This window comes from Leucopleurus acutus (assembly GCF_964270905.1).
Source record: "Leucopleurus acutus genome assembly, chromosome: 1".
In the NCBI taxonomy this organism is placed as follows: domain Eukaryota; kingdom Metazoa; phylum Chordata; class Mammalia; order Artiodactyla; family Delphinidae; genus Leucopleurus; species Leucopleurus acutus.
The window spans coordinates 87,643,173-87,658,807 of NC_139142.1; the positions used below are offsets into that span (position 1 = coordinate 87,643,173).

Below are 15,635 nucleotides of genomic sequence, written 5' to 3' on the forward strand. Positions count from 1 at the left end.
TATACATTATTTTTCAGGCGCAAAGCTGACATACTGGCACATTTCAATTTTGTGTTGCAGTTATTTCGTAATATACTTAATTGCAATATTTAAATTGACACTGTCACAGGTTTACCTGGGAAAGTCTCCATAATGTTTTCCAATCTTACCAAAACTCAGAAAATGTTTGTTGGTCCTCACCACATGACTGGAAGAACGGGTTAAACCTTTTGTAAGCAAGAATTCAATGACAGGCTGGCCCGAATGTGTAACCCAGTTGCACACACACAATTCAACACCGAGGAACTCTCACAATAATTCTTCTCTCCAATTTGCGTGCTCCTATCAACATCACAATATCCCTGGCTAGCGATCTGTTAACATAAATCTGAAGCCCTGTAAGAACGCCTTATTCATTACGGTGAACCAATTAATATAAACACATAAGAAGAAAATAAATTTAGCTAATTGTGCTTGTTTCAGAAGTGAATTCTTCTCTCTTCTAAAGTAGTAAGAGTGGTGGTTTGAGAAACACAACCCCGAGTCTTATCAGCAGTGATCTTGGCGTGCTGTTTGTTGTATAGTGCATCCACTTCTACCACACTTACTCTATAGAGCTCAGCATGCAGAGAAATCTGGATCAGGAACAACCAGCTGTTTAAAACAAGGTTCTTCCCTACCCAGAAACACATTTATAAGTGGTGCTTTGTCTCTGAAAGATGGTTTTTCCTCACATTAAAATGAAAGGGAAGCTCAAGTATCTGATCCTGCCTGAGTCTATTCTGGGAAAATTCTACTAAAGACAAACACTGTCGGTGAGGACACCTGGGTTCAAGAGACAGAACCAGAACATTGAGACTCCTAAGAGCAGAAAACTAGTTTTAGAAAAATGGGAACAAAGCACCCAAACTTGAAAACAGTAAAATAAGAAATCCAGTGATTTGGCAAATAATACTGATGGGAGCTGCAAGTTGTGAAAATCTGGGCTCACATTATACAAGAAATAGCTAATGGAAAATGTATGGAGGAATTACAAGCACTACTGGTTCTGCATTTCAAAGCCTTCTGAAATATGCCTTACTCAACTGCATTCCCACATTATATTTCTAAAGCAGCATGGTCATTAATGAAACAATAGGTTTTTTTTCCTAAAATAAATCAAAATGCTGCATCTGGCCAGAGCTGTGAAACACAGGTTATATACACAAGTAACTCTGATTATTTGCAAATGTTAACTGAAATACATTGCAATGAAGAACTGCCCAGTTTTTGTGTTGTGATGTTTTCCGTGCAATATTAACAATGCTTGGTATTTATCCAAACAGCCACTGCCTTTCCCAGGACAATGGAAAGCCCTTTCTGAGGGCTGGCTGAGGAGTGTAACTTAGTGCTGTAACTAAGCAGGTGAAGGACAGACCAGCTGTGCAGTTCCTGGTCGTATCTGCTAAGTTCACATCCCTCTCTGTGGGTCTTGTGAAGTTACAAAAAGTTAAATCTATCAATCCTCAAATCTTACAGACCCAGTGGAGTACAAGTACAAAGTCTATAGTCTTTGCTACAAAAAGCAAAGCACAGGAAACTTCATGTGTACCTCACTTTAAGGAGAACACTATAATTAAAATCTACAAAAGTTTTCAGTGTTTCTGCATTTTACAAGAGGATCCTTTCAATCCTCAAATGGATTTTAGACTGTTTCATCAAATAACTTTCCAAGGAATGGGTCATCATGAAAAGTCATATATAGCTATTTAAGATAAAGGAAAGTTTACAAGAAACAAGCTCCAAAGATATGAGGAACAATTAGCAAATATGGGGAAATTCATTAGCATAATTAGCATATATAACGCATATTCTTTTCGTTTCTCTTGCTAGGTACTCAAAGTCCATAAATACCCAGATGTCCACTGAAATGCCTCTCATTTATTCTTACTTGCCCTCTGTATTTTAATTTTATATTTATTTTGATTTAAACAGTTTATATGCTACTGAAATTTTTGAAAAATTCAAAGCATTATTTTAAATAGATTCACAGTAAGAATCCCATAAAGTGAATTTTCAATTCAATTCAACAGACACTGGGTTTTATTAGGAGCCATTAATCCTCATCAACCCTTTTATTGGATACCATCAACTCAATAAATTTTTAGGTAAATCTAGGTTTTATCTTAGGTTTATCACATAGTGAGTTTCTTGGTAGGAAGATGAAATCTGCTTCCTATTCTTCATTTATATCAGCAGTCAACTGCATGCCCACCTGGGATTTCAGTTCACAACTTGTCTAGTACACTCTACTCTGATTCTGAGGAGTCAAAGAACCATATCCATTCTTGGGGTAAGAAACTGTTCCTCTTGAAAATGGATTTCTAATGTGCATAAAGATAATCTCAAAACCAACAGTTGCAAAATGAAACATGAATATTCACAGCTGCCTCTTTAACACAACTGTTACCAATTAGTTGCATTTGCTCTGAAAACTTTTATGCTTAGCCTCCCTACAACACAGATTTCATGTCCATCCCCATTCCCCTGCTTTAAAAAACACACACACAAGGTCAAAAACCCTTGAAAATTTTGTTTTCTCAGAGTAATATCTTGCCCCAATCCCTCTGGGAGTTTCTGTTAAGGTATTATTATTGGAAAAACTTCAAAATTACATCCTAGGGTTTCTGGATTCCATGGAGAATCCCTAATTCATATCATCCAGCCAAAATTCTCTGGAGGAATGTGGTTAATCTACACATGAGAGGTGAAGGGCACACTGAACCTTAGCTTCCCAGAGTTTTACCCTGAAAGGGCTCACACAGATTAACTGGTATGGAAGCAGGAAGGAAGCAAGGTACCAAGCAAACTTTCTGTACAAAAGGTAAAGCAGTTCTTAAAAGGACAGAGGATCATTGTTTACCTTTTGCAGTCTCTTGCTGTTCTTAAAATAATTCCATGAACAACAGGTGATTTCGGGAAGACTTAAATCTGAAACTCCACACCCCATCCTCACTCCCATATTTTGTTTTAAATTATCATATAGTAATTTGAGTTTATGATTAACTTCTGCTATTCAGAATAATATTGAAAATATTTCCTAAACAATTTAATGACAGTGACCACAATATGTAAAGATTTGGTTCTGATAAGGTTACAAATAACCAAAAATGCTAACTTTGAGATTCAAAACCCTGTAACGTCTGGAAAAAATTGATTACAAATTGTTAACAGTAAGATTAAGACTTATTTGTGAAATCAAACATTTCTGAAACTCTAGGAATACATGCTTATTCCACTCTCTGGATAATTAGTAGTACTTTCTGAAATCTGCTGAGAAATAATTTTGGTAAAAAGAGAGCTGGGTGTCAAATTCCAGAAGCTGGGTTCAAGATTACATAATAAAAAAATTCAGTTTTCCAGCACTGGCTTGATATAAAATGGCCTTTAAAAAGGATTTTTAAATGCAAATACTGAATTCTTGATGCTTCCTTTAAGACATGTACTGTCATAATTAATGAAGTACGGTCTCGGATTGTCTTCTATGAGGTATCTGTAGAGTCATGTCTCATTCTGTAAACAGTGTTTTAGAAACATCTTCATCTGAAAATCATGGTGAAGTCTCATTTTGCCATTAAACAGAAAGTAGCACTGTCAGGCTAGAGTGACTGTTTTGAGAGACCGGTGCTTGATACTGACACAGCTGTCAGGGATTCCATTTCTCATTTAGGTGTGCATTTATTGCTCTTACATCTGTGACTGCAGGATAAATAAGGCGGTAGTCTCCAAAATGTATACAGTTAGGGACTGGAACTCTGACACTTTGCACAAGTTCTGTCCACTTCTTGCCTATAACTCTGAAGCTGAATAGTACATTTATACATGCCAAACGTGTTCAATAGTAAATGCTTTGCTTTGGACTGTACTTCCTCCCATTTAGATGAACTTCCAGGAACTGCAAGGTCAAGAAAATATCATTACTATTCATTGTATACAGTTACACATTAGTGAACAAGACAAAGGGCAAAAACAATCTTATTATACTGTGAACAGATTTTTATTAGTTTGATTTCTACCCTCTTGAAGCTATTCTGTTAGAGAAGTATTTCAGTTTACAAAGGCAGAATGACTTCTCATTATTCCAATCTCTCTATTCCACTCTTGGGTAGAGAAAAAATACTAGACATCAATTACAAGTCTTTCATCTTTTGTAGTTTTTAAAATAAACCATATACATGTATTATTTTGATAAAAAAATAAAAAGCTGTGAAATGATTTAAAGAAATAAAAACATAGAGTTTAGCTTTCCTTATATAGAAAAAACATGGTAAATATACTTTGTGCCTTTTATCTGAAGGGAAAAAATCAATTTGTAATATCTCATCAAAGAGATAGAAAATTATTGCTCTGCCAACAATAAATTGACCTGCAACTCACGTTCTGAAGAGCCTCACCCTTCCCTTAAAACATATCTTTCCATCAGAAAAGTCTTCCTATTTAATCATAAGCACAGATGTTTGATTCCAAAGATAGAAGTCCACCAACCCCAGCATTCACCGTCAGCAACATACTTAGCTGTATATGTACTGTGGCAGTAGGTTTTCCTGAAGTGAGAGACCAGATATTTAAATCTTCCACTGAATATACATCTTCTATTTTCATCAAAGCTTCTTTGATATAGTCTACATTCAAATGGCTTGGTACACCTATTCAGAATGTATCATTTATAAATAAAGGTTATTTTGAGAAAACATTTATATATTACTAATAGGACATTTTTTTTTAAAAAAGAAACCAAATGGCTTTACCAAATTCAGTTTAAATGAACACTTTAAAATATATTAAAACTTTAAGATAAACTATGCACACATATAGCAGGATATATACAAGAGGTTAATAAATACTTAGAAAATGTTCATTCTCACTAAAAAGAAATGTCACTCAAACCAGATGACTTCATCTAATAAACAAGCTAGGATAGACAAAAAAGAAAAACGAACATACACTAAAGATAAACCTACTTCTGAGAACTTATAGTTAAATGCTTATACTTAATATCAGTAAGGCAGGGATGCTGGAAATAGAATAGCAAGTTAAATGGGAATTACAGACTTAATAAATAAATTATTAAACATAACTGTATTAAGAATCATGAGCTGCATTCTTGTCCTAGGTCCACAGTTTATTAGCAGCATGACCTTAATGAAGTTATGTTACCTCGCTGAGCCTCAATTTTCTTGTTGGTAAATGGGAATAATAATGTCTGCCTTGCCTACTTTTCTTGGCTATTATAAGGATCAAATGGGTAATAGATGGGAGAGTGCATTGACTCTCACATGTTTTTTACATGTAAGGTGGTATTATAGACTAATAAGTATCAGTAAAGAGAAAGACATGGCTCCTACCCTGGAGTATTCCTGCCCCTCACCAACAGCCCCAATCTGATTTAGGGAAATAATAAACCCACAGTGGGGATACTAGAAATCTTACCTTCTAGTATTATAACTACTGTGTCCCATACGATTCGAAAGGTTGTAAAAGCCACAAGTAATGAAAACACATATGTACAGATGGGATCAGCAATCTTGTATTCTGGCTGAAAAATGACAGATCAAAATTGCGTGATTAAATACAGACAGTCATAAAACAGTCTGTAAAGCAAAGTAAGGCATACTCTGTCCCCTGTTCTTTAGCAGGACTGGAGCACATCTTTAAAACTTGGATAATGCCAATTGAGAAACGTCTTCACTCTTTCCTAGACTGTTTAAATGCCTTTCTTTGTGAAACCTATTGTATTTCCAGAAGTTTAGTCATTTGTTCCACTGTTTTCCTCTGTGCTTTCTCTAAATCTTCCACCCAGAACCATAGACTATCAGAGCTGGAAGGAGTTTTAGCAGCCATCCATCTGGTCTAAGCCCCTCATATTAAAGAGGAGGGAACTCAAGTTTAGAGTTGAGGGACCTGCTCAAGGTCAAAGCATTAAAGGCAGAGCCAAGACTAGAACTCAGATCTCTGGATTTCCAGAGCACTCCAGTGCACATTCCAGTACCTAGCAGTTGAGTGACAAGGCTTAGAATTGAGTTCTTCAGTGAAGGCACCACCAAAGCCAACAGATAAGTTACCCCGTGAGGTTGATACTATTGTGTTTGGTGCTAATAAAAGAGATATACTGATAGTTCAAGTATGCTTGCATAATGCAAAATGAATAGGACTGGCACAGGTGTCTAGTATACTGATAAGACAGTCACCTTTAGTTTTAATGTTGAAATTAAATATATATTTTAAAATAAAAATACTAGCAATCATGTTACCTTGAATCGTATGATGTATGCAGCTATTAGCACACCAACACTCTGTACCAGATCCCCCAAGGCATGTACAAATGCAGCTCTCACTGCCAAGCTATCCTGCCCATGGTTCTCTCCACATCTAGAACCTGTGGTAGGAGAATTTGAAGGCAGGGAGTGGGAATGGGCATGATGGTGACCAGATTGGTTCAATAGCAACCCCATTCTGTTAAAAATAAAAGAAAAGATTATTATTCTTCCTAATATTATTGACAGAAATATTTGTTACTAATCAGACACTAATGAGGCAACATGGAACTCATTCATTTAATAAATATTTGAGCACCTATTATGTATCAGGTACTGTTCTAGGTGTTGGGATCAAAACAGTGCTAAGTCAGACATATCCCTATCCCTATGGAACTTATGTTCTAGTAGAGAGGGCAGAGAATTAACAAATAAATACATAATGTACTGGTGGGCAACGCGAATGCTTTGAAGAAAAGTAAAGCATTGCAAGGAGGTGGAGAGTGATGGGGAGTGATCAGAAAAGGCCTCACTAAGATTCTGAGTAGAGACTCGAATGAAGTCCGGAAGCAAATGGTGGTGGAAGAGTGTTCTAGGCAGAAGGAACACCAGGGCGAAGGCCCTAAGATGAAAATGTGCTGTATGTGTATGTGCTTAAAAAAGCAAGACAGCCATGGTGGCTAGAATAAAGTGAGCAAGAGTGTTGGGAGATGAGTTGGAGGGGTGGCTATGGTAAAAACTTTTGATTTTATTCTAAGTATTAATGGAGGCCACTAGCACAGGGATTGGCAAACCATGGTCTGTAGACCATAGTTGGCTCACTGCCTGTTTTTATAAGTTTTTTTTTTTTTGTAAATAAAGTATTATTGGAACACAGCCATGCTCATTTGTTTACATACTGAATGTGGGTGCTTTTGTTCTGTAGCCGCAAAGTTAAGTAGCTGCCAAAGAGGCTGTATGGCTCTCAAAGCCTAAAATATTTATAATCTGACCCTTTACATAAAAAGTTTACTGACCCCTGGTCCAAATGATTAGGTATGTAACTTAAAGATTTTGTAGTTTTTAGGAAAAAAAGTTGGTAGTTACAAAAAAATCTTATTAAAATAAAAATATTATAAAAGTTAAAAAAAACTTTGTCCTACTTAAATTCCTGATTGTTAGGCAAACTTCAGTATACCTGAGCAAACCCATGAGAAATTTGTAATTTCAATAGTGTTTTATTAACATTTAGAAGAAAAATTAATGTACTACATAACTTTAAAATACATTAAAATATCACTGCAGGCTACTGAATGCATACATAATAGTCTCTAAGTTCACAGTACTTGAAAATATTAATGTGAAAAAAATATAGAGTATATGATACTATAATGGTGGATACATGTCATTATAAATTTGTCCAAACTCATAGAATGAGTTTAACACCAAGAGAGAACCTTCAAGTGAACTACGGACTCTGTGCTATAATGATGTGTCAGTGTAGGCTCATGGTTTGTAACAACTGTACCACTCTGGTGGGGGATATGATAACCGGGGAGGCTATGCATGTGGGGGGCGGGCAGGGTATATATGGGAAAGCTCTGTGCCTTCCGCACAAGTTTGCTTTGAATCTAAAACTGCTTTAAAAAATAAAGTCTATTAAAATTTTTTAAAAAATAGAGCTTACATCATATTAACTGCAACTCCAACAGCTGCGGTAATGAGCATTATATCTCCATTTATTTCATATTTCATATGGATAGTTCTTTGGACAGCTTCATATAGGAGGAATCCCATAAGTATATACACCAACAGCACACTAATCATAGCTGACAATACCTCTGGAGGGAAAAATATAAAAAATAAATACATTTGCAGAATGGTCATTATACTTTATATATACGAAATACTGTACAATCTCTTACTTATATCTTCTTTCCTCTAAGGAGATAAAAGCACTACATTATTTTTGTCATATTATTCTTCCTACTTAAAAAGTGATTAGTAGTTTGCTTTGCATCCTCCACTAATTCACTCCCACCACTCCCCGCCTTCTCCTCATCTCTTTAGGGTCAAATTATGTATATTTACAGACTATACACATGATAAAAAAAATGAAAAAACTGAGAATAAAATTTGTAACATACTTGACCACAGGCTAATTTCCCCATAGACGAGTATACTTACAAATCAATAAAAAAGTGAACAACCCATAAGAAAAATGGGTAAAGGACACAAATAGTAATACACAGAAAATAAACAGAAATGGCTAATTTATCAAAATCAATCATAATACAAGAAATTCAAGTAAGAATTCCTTTTTGCCCCTTACTAAATTGGCAAAGATTAAAAAGTTTGATAACAGCCATAGTTAGCAAAGATATACTGGTGGAAGTATAAAACAGAACTATCTTTTTGGAGGGCAGTTAGTAAAACTAATAAAATTTTAAAATGCATATATTCCTTATATTCTAAAAATCTATCCAGTAGAAACACATCCAAATGTATGCAAAGGTATCTACAAGGTTTTTTACTGTAGCTTTGTCTGTAGTATAAAAAAAGATCTGGAGACATCTTAAATGCCCACCAATGAGGAACTTAATGGATAAATTATGGTATATACATATAATGGGATACCATAGAGTCATATATATAAATATGTATTTTTAAAAAATTAAAGTATAGTTGATTTACAATATCATGTTAGTTTCAGGTGTACAGTAGAGTGATATATATATATTCCTCTTCAGATTCTCTTCCCTTATAGGCTATTATAAAATATTGAGTATAGTTCCCTGTGCTATACAGTAGGTCCTTGTTGGTTCATTTATATTTAAAAAAAAGAAAAAAAATCAGGCAAATTGATAATCACAAGAAAGACGAGAAAATGTTATACCTGAGAAGTGAGACTAAGAGTTTGGGGAATTTATTTTTCACTTTATTCCTTTTGGTAACGCTTGAAAAGTTTTAAGTTTTTACTATAAACACATTTACCTTTAGACTAAAGAAAAACAAACCCATATTTTAAGGCATGTATGAATGCACTTTGACTCAGGATTTCCTTTTCCAGGAGTGATATACACACTCTTGCCAACTGAGCTGCACATGTGCAAAATGAGGTATGTTATGAAGCTATTTATCAAACATTGTATATAATAGCAAACAAGTGAAAACAATTAAAAAAAGTGATTAGTAGGGGCCTTGTAACATGGAATACTATGCAGCTTGGAGAAAAACATTAGGCTGTTTATGTTCTGGTAAGGAGTCATCTTCAAAATAACAGTGTTATGTGAAAAAAGAAAAGTATACAACAGTATGGTATGTTAGCATTTGTGCAAAAAGAAGAAAGAGAATATATAAATAATGATCTGTACATGCAAACTCTGGAAGAATATACAAAATACTGATAAAAACTGATTATGAGGAAAATGGGTGGCTAGGAGACAGGGATGACTTTGCACTATATATGCTTTTATACCATGTGAGTTTTCTACCATGTGAGTATGAAGTAGAAATAATTTTATATCTTTTCAAAATAATAAAAATAGGGCAATGTACATTTTAAAATAATTATTATATAAAACTAGTGTTGACACTCAAAACAATAATAGCAAGAAAATACACAAATTTTTTTTCTTTAAAGAAACCAGATATTAAACTTTTAAGTGTTAAAAGTTAAAACAATCTGGAAAATTGTTATCTGGGTCAACTCATTGCTCAAAGGTTAAAGGCAGTTCAAGTATATTGGACTATGATCATTTTTATTCCACCTCATAAATTACAACACAGAAGAACTATCTAGCAGTAGAAAGTTTTTTCCCAAAGACATTTCATTAATGTAGCCAAAACCCTAATAAAATGCTGTGCATCAACAGGCACTGGAATAAGACAAAAAACATACAACTCCTATTCAAAACCATGATTCATGTATTCCTGATATACTAATTATCATACTTCATAGGAGACACAGGCTTGAAGAAGGCAGAGAAAAAAAACCCCAACTGAAATATACAAAGCTGTGGAGAGACTACCATATCAAGTCTAGACTCTAAGCCCCTAAGGATATAACCAAGTTACATTCCACATCACATTTACTGTAGCATTCAGCAGAAAGGCTGGCATGTAACATGTACTCATATATTTGTGGATGGATCTGTAGACTAAAGTTAGTTAGGCTGAGCAAGGGAAGAGAAAGGGGTATATATACAATTCAGAAGGTAAAGCTAAATATGAACAATAATTATTTACTAAATCCCCCAAAACAAGAATAGGTTAAAAGAAAAGAATTAAACCAAATAGGGACTTCCCTGGTGGTGCAGTGGTTAAGAATCCGCCTGCCAATGCAGGAGACACGGGTTGGAGCCCTGGTCGGGGAAGATCCCAAATGCCGCGGAGCGACTAAGCCCATGTGCCACAACTGCTGAGCCTGTGCTCTAGAGCCCGTGAACCACAACTACTGAGCCCACGTGCCACAACTACTGAGTCTGTGCGCCTAGAGCCTGTGCTCTGCAACAAAGAGAAACCACAGCAATGAGAAACCGGCACACCGCAACAAAGAGTAGCCCTCGCCTGCGGCAAATAGAGAAAGCCCGTGTGCAGTAACGAAGACACAACGCAGCCAAAAAAAACACATAAATAAATTAAAAAGAAAAAGAAGCCAAATATAAGACTGAAAACACATGGAATTTCTTGTCTTAAGTTATAACTGCTGATGGCAACATATACATATATAAATAATATAAAGAAAAGAAATAATTTAAAAATTTTGAACTATAAAATCTCATGTACTAACGGTAGGCTCCTCATTTTACTCATGAAGAAAGAGAACTTTAATTCTCTTTAATATTGGTATGTAAAAAATATCAATCCTTCTCAAACTCTTCTGAAAAAAAAAAAGAAGAGAACTCTAACCCTGTGTCAAGCTTGAAGCTAGCTAGCAGTTAGGACACCAAAGTTTTAAAGGTGCCTTAATCAAATTTTTAATATGAAATTATAAAGCAATATACTTCATAAAGATTAACAGCTATACAAGTTAATGACAGAGATGTGATTGCTTATGAAAATCTAAAACCAATAATTAAAAATTTCAAAACCCCTTGTAATTAGGTTGGCCATACTTTCCAGTTTTCCCAGATAGTTCCAAGTTATGCCTGTTGTCCTGGCATAATTGTTAAAAGTGTCCCATTTAACTCTCAAAAGTGTCCTAGTTTGGATGATAAGATATATTGTTACCCTAGTAGGTCTGCCAGATAACATAGCGGATGCCCAGTTAAATCTTCATTTCAGATAAACAACTAATTTTTTCTATATAAGTATGTCCCCTGCAATATTTCAGACATACTGTCATCCTGAGAGAGAGAGAGAGAGAGAGAGCAAGCTAAATCTGGCAACACCCACATCCCAGTGATAGTTTTCCTAAACACTGAAAATGATCTTTTTGTGAACCCTCAGATAAGGCAAAACCACATTCAAAATAAAGTAAAATGAAAGTCAAACTAAAGCATAAACAAAGCTCTTGACAAGGAGGATTCCCACCCTTTGAAGGCCCTAGGTCCCTGCAGCTGAAAACTCAGTTTTCCACCACACAGTTTTCACCCATGTAAGTAGCACAAAGGATCCTAATGCCTGCCCCTAGTTAAGAGTAATGGAATTCAACTGATTCCTAGAAATTCCCAAAATGACATATTAGGATATTGTTATTAAAGATATGCCTTATTCAGCAATTAATAGGAATATGCCTCATATCTAGTTTCCCTGGTGAAAAGCAAAGACATTCATCTGTTATTTTTTTATTCTAATGACCTGTCAAAATGTCTTCTAAACAGAATACTGATAAATGCAAAAGCAAAAAAAACTCAAAATTTTAAGTAGATTTTTAGGGCTGAGATTTATAATTGAGAAGTATAAGGCACAGTAATACCATATAGCTAAAATTCCTAATAGTAGTTGTGTGATCATTCTGATAAAATGAACAAAAAGCTCTTTCACTGTGAATAAATTAAACTTTGGTGAAATATCATGAGTAGAACTAATTAGTGTTTGAATTTTTTTCATAGTATTTTAAATATGATGGAATGCAGATAAATATAGGCAGGATTTTTTTTCTCCCACAACATTTAAGAGAGAAGGAAGCTTTCAATCAACAACCAAATTATAACTTGCTCCAGTCTTCTCATTCTTGCCCTGTTGCCCTGGGCTGGTATCTGGTCACACAACATACAGTAAAATTTTTCAAGATGAAAGGAGTGCACAACAGGTGGATTTTTCATTTTCTAAAGGAGACCCAGGAACTTTCATAAATGAAACACTGGATTTCTGTGAAAGTTACTACCCTATTCATTTTGGACAAACTTGACTAAATGGAAATTTAGCATAAATGAAAAACTCTTGAAATAGATTTTTATGGAAATTCTAGAAACCTATTATTATAGTAGTTCTAACATATTTTGCTATTTTATTCTACACACAAATAATTATATCACTCCACCTGGCTAAACTGTAGCATTGGAGGATGGAGTAAGATGAATGAATATGTGTTTTTTGTTATAACATCACTTGGGTTTTTTTTTTCAGCTGAAATCTAAACAAATGTTTATAGTCAATGATATAATAAAGACCAAAATATACCGTGAATTTCGCATACAGAGAATAAACAGTTTTGATTTGAATGGCTAATAAATAGTAAGAGCAAAAATTAAATGGGAGAAAACACAGATGATTATCAAGTTTTGATAGGATAAAATATGAAAAATGTTTATTGCACATTTTAACACATCTATAAATTGCCAAAACTAGAGGTTTTCAAGGTTCACATGAAGAATATTGAGTCCTTCTCTGACATCCTGTTATTCTCCATCATAGTACCTTATTCTTTCTCTTCACAGCATTTAATACAATTTATGATTATGTTGTGCTTATGTACATATTTACTGCCTGTCTCCCCACCTTATAACATTACTCATTCATTCAACAGGTAACTTTTGAGCACCTACTCAGTGTATGAGTAACAATCTGCTTCAACTATGTAAACCACACTCAACTCAAGCATATTTGCTTTTTAACGAGTGCTGCCTAGATGTACTGGCCTATCATAACTGTTATCTTTGCTAATGCTATGATGCCAATAATGTGTATTTCCCTTAAACTATATTACACTTGTCTTTCTGTTGCCTCATAGTGAACATCTAAAGTTCAGGTTTCAGAGGTCTATAAAAATGAATAGGGAAGGAAAGTGGAGACATAGTCTCTCTTCTACTTTCTTTTTGCTATTTCTCTTTTCTACATTCTTCTAAAAGCAGATAGGAAGGAGAAAAGAAGGAAATCAGTGGGCTGTACTGGATTTGCCTAGGACCTCCAAACTATTGATAGTATTTTAATTTCACCTCATCCACAGATGAGGATGCACTCAGGATAAAGACATCATGTAGGATTTCAGGGGCCCACTGTTGCCACCAGAATGCTAAGCTAAACTGCAAAGTTTGTCTTTGGATCCTCTCACCTCCTACTCTGAATCACCTCCTGTTTCCTGCCTTCATACCATTCCCTATAGCCCACACCCAAGGTGCCCAGTGTGCTTAAGTTGACTTTTGGCCATCCAGTGTTGACCACCTCACTCATGTCTTACTCCTGCCTCAGTAAAAATTCCCATTTCTAGCATGTACCTATTCTTTTCCTATAGATATTCATGTGATATGAAATAACTCTAAGATGTGACTATAACTAATAGGAATAACTCTTGTCAGGGGTGGGAGGAAGTTGTTAAAATGAATCACTAGGGAGAAGCATTGTGGGGCTTTTTTTTGCTGCATGTATGGGGGAAGAGATTTTTTAGCTGAATACTTTCTGTTCCTTTAGTAAGTATCAGGAGAAAAATAACAAACTACGTAGAACTAGCATTATAACCATATACCTACCTCAGGACAACCATCATCTAGTCAGATCTGCCAAGGTCTTTGTTCAGTAGAATGACACACTGCTACTAAAGATCCCTGCACTGCCACTTCATTATTAACCTAGGCTGATGATCTTATTACCAAAGTAAATCTTGCTTTTTATTTCAAATACAGACAACTCTGCTTACTACGGTCCTTTCACATGGTCACTATCTTTATCTAATCCATGTAGTCTCTTCAGCCCAAGAACTGGAATAGTCATATAAATAAAGTCAATTACACTCATAATCCACAGAGAAAGATAAAAGTAGAAAGCAAGCAAGGGATTGGGCTGTTCTCTTTAGAATAGCATGTCCCCTGAGACATAGGCTATTCTTCCTAAGGATTTGTGGGATTTCTCCTACAGTGTGGCTTCAAGAAGTTCTAAGTTTTAGTAGCTTCCAGAATAAGAAGACATACCCAAAGTCAAATAAATCCAGGCATTTAAAAATAACTCACATGTAGTTCCTACCCTGCTCTCCCTCTTCCCACAAAAGAGCTGCCATTGTAGCTCAGTGTAGTGTGATAAAGAAAGAAGAAAAAGAAAAACCTTGAATGATTTTACACAATCTCTGAGTTCACATGAAGGAAAGAAAGTACCAACAGAATGGACCTGACTCCTGGGACAGTGAGTTTGGCTTACCCCTCAAATCTAAAACTACCTTTCTCTCACCTTGACTGAATGATTTTTGCTAAAATAAATTTTGTTATATTGTCCCAAATGTTACCAAAGACCTGAGTTAAAAAGCACATCTTTAAAAATTGTTATTTAATCATCAGGGTGAATCATCTTATTCTCCTCCTACCTAGCTGAGACAGTTTTGCTAAGAGGATAAGAATTCCGATTAGGGGGAGGGGGGAAGGCAGGTAGTTTTGGAGCATGGAGCATTTTGAGAGATATAAAAAGTCTGGGTAAGATGATAAACCGGCAGGTAGAAGAGGGAAGGAAAAGAAGACTGGAACTAACTTTTACTGAGAATTTACTCTGTGCCAGGTACCATGTTAGGAACTTATACATTATCATCCGTATTTTACAGTAAAAACCCATACTTAGATTAAATCATTCTTCCAAAGGTCATACAGCTAGTAAAAGTGCAGATCTCAGATGTGAACCAAAGACAATTTAACCACAAAACTCTAAAAGAGGTTAAGTACCAAAACAAATAGGATCAGCCCCTGACTGAGATAAGGAAGAAGAAATTCCCTTCTGACTAGTTTCTTAATTGGTCCAAAGGACCTATAAGCCAGGCTATATAACCCAGCTATGTTACAGATCAAATAATTTTTTATAGTTTGTGAGCATAAACAGATTCAGAATTACAGATAAATGTTTTCAAGTCCCAAATATTTTTGTCCCAAAATTTCAAAAATACTCCTACTCCCAGTTTAGAAATTGGTTTAATTTAACCCAAACACAAATGATTTGTGGATCATGAGCTATACTAGATTATCT

General features: G+C 35.1%; 1 protein-coding gene across 1 annotated transcript in view; it reads right to left on the reverse strand.

Annotated features, from left to right (window-relative positions):
* Positions 1 to 383: 383 nt before the first annotated feature.
* Positions 384 to 15,635, reverse strand: part of SLC30A4 (solute carrier family 30 member 4) — a 29,096-nt gene continuing 13,844 nt past the window's right edge. The window contains exons 4-8 of the mRNA XM_082845276.1: positions 7,939 to 8,092; positions 6,270 to 6,471; positions 5,449 to 5,554; positions 4,530 to 4,664; positions 384 to 3,913 (exon numbers count right to left, since the gene is read on the reverse strand). Coding sequence (XP_082701402.1) covers positions 3,759 to 3,913; positions 4,530 to 4,664; positions 5,449 to 5,554; positions 6,270 to 6,471; positions 7,939 to 8,092 — 752 coding nt within the window. The 3' untranslated portion in view covers positions 384 to 3,758. The remainder of the gene's footprint in view (positions 3,914 to 4,529; positions 4,665 to 5,448; positions 5,555 to 6,269; positions 6,472 to 7,938; positions 8,093 to 15,635) is intronic.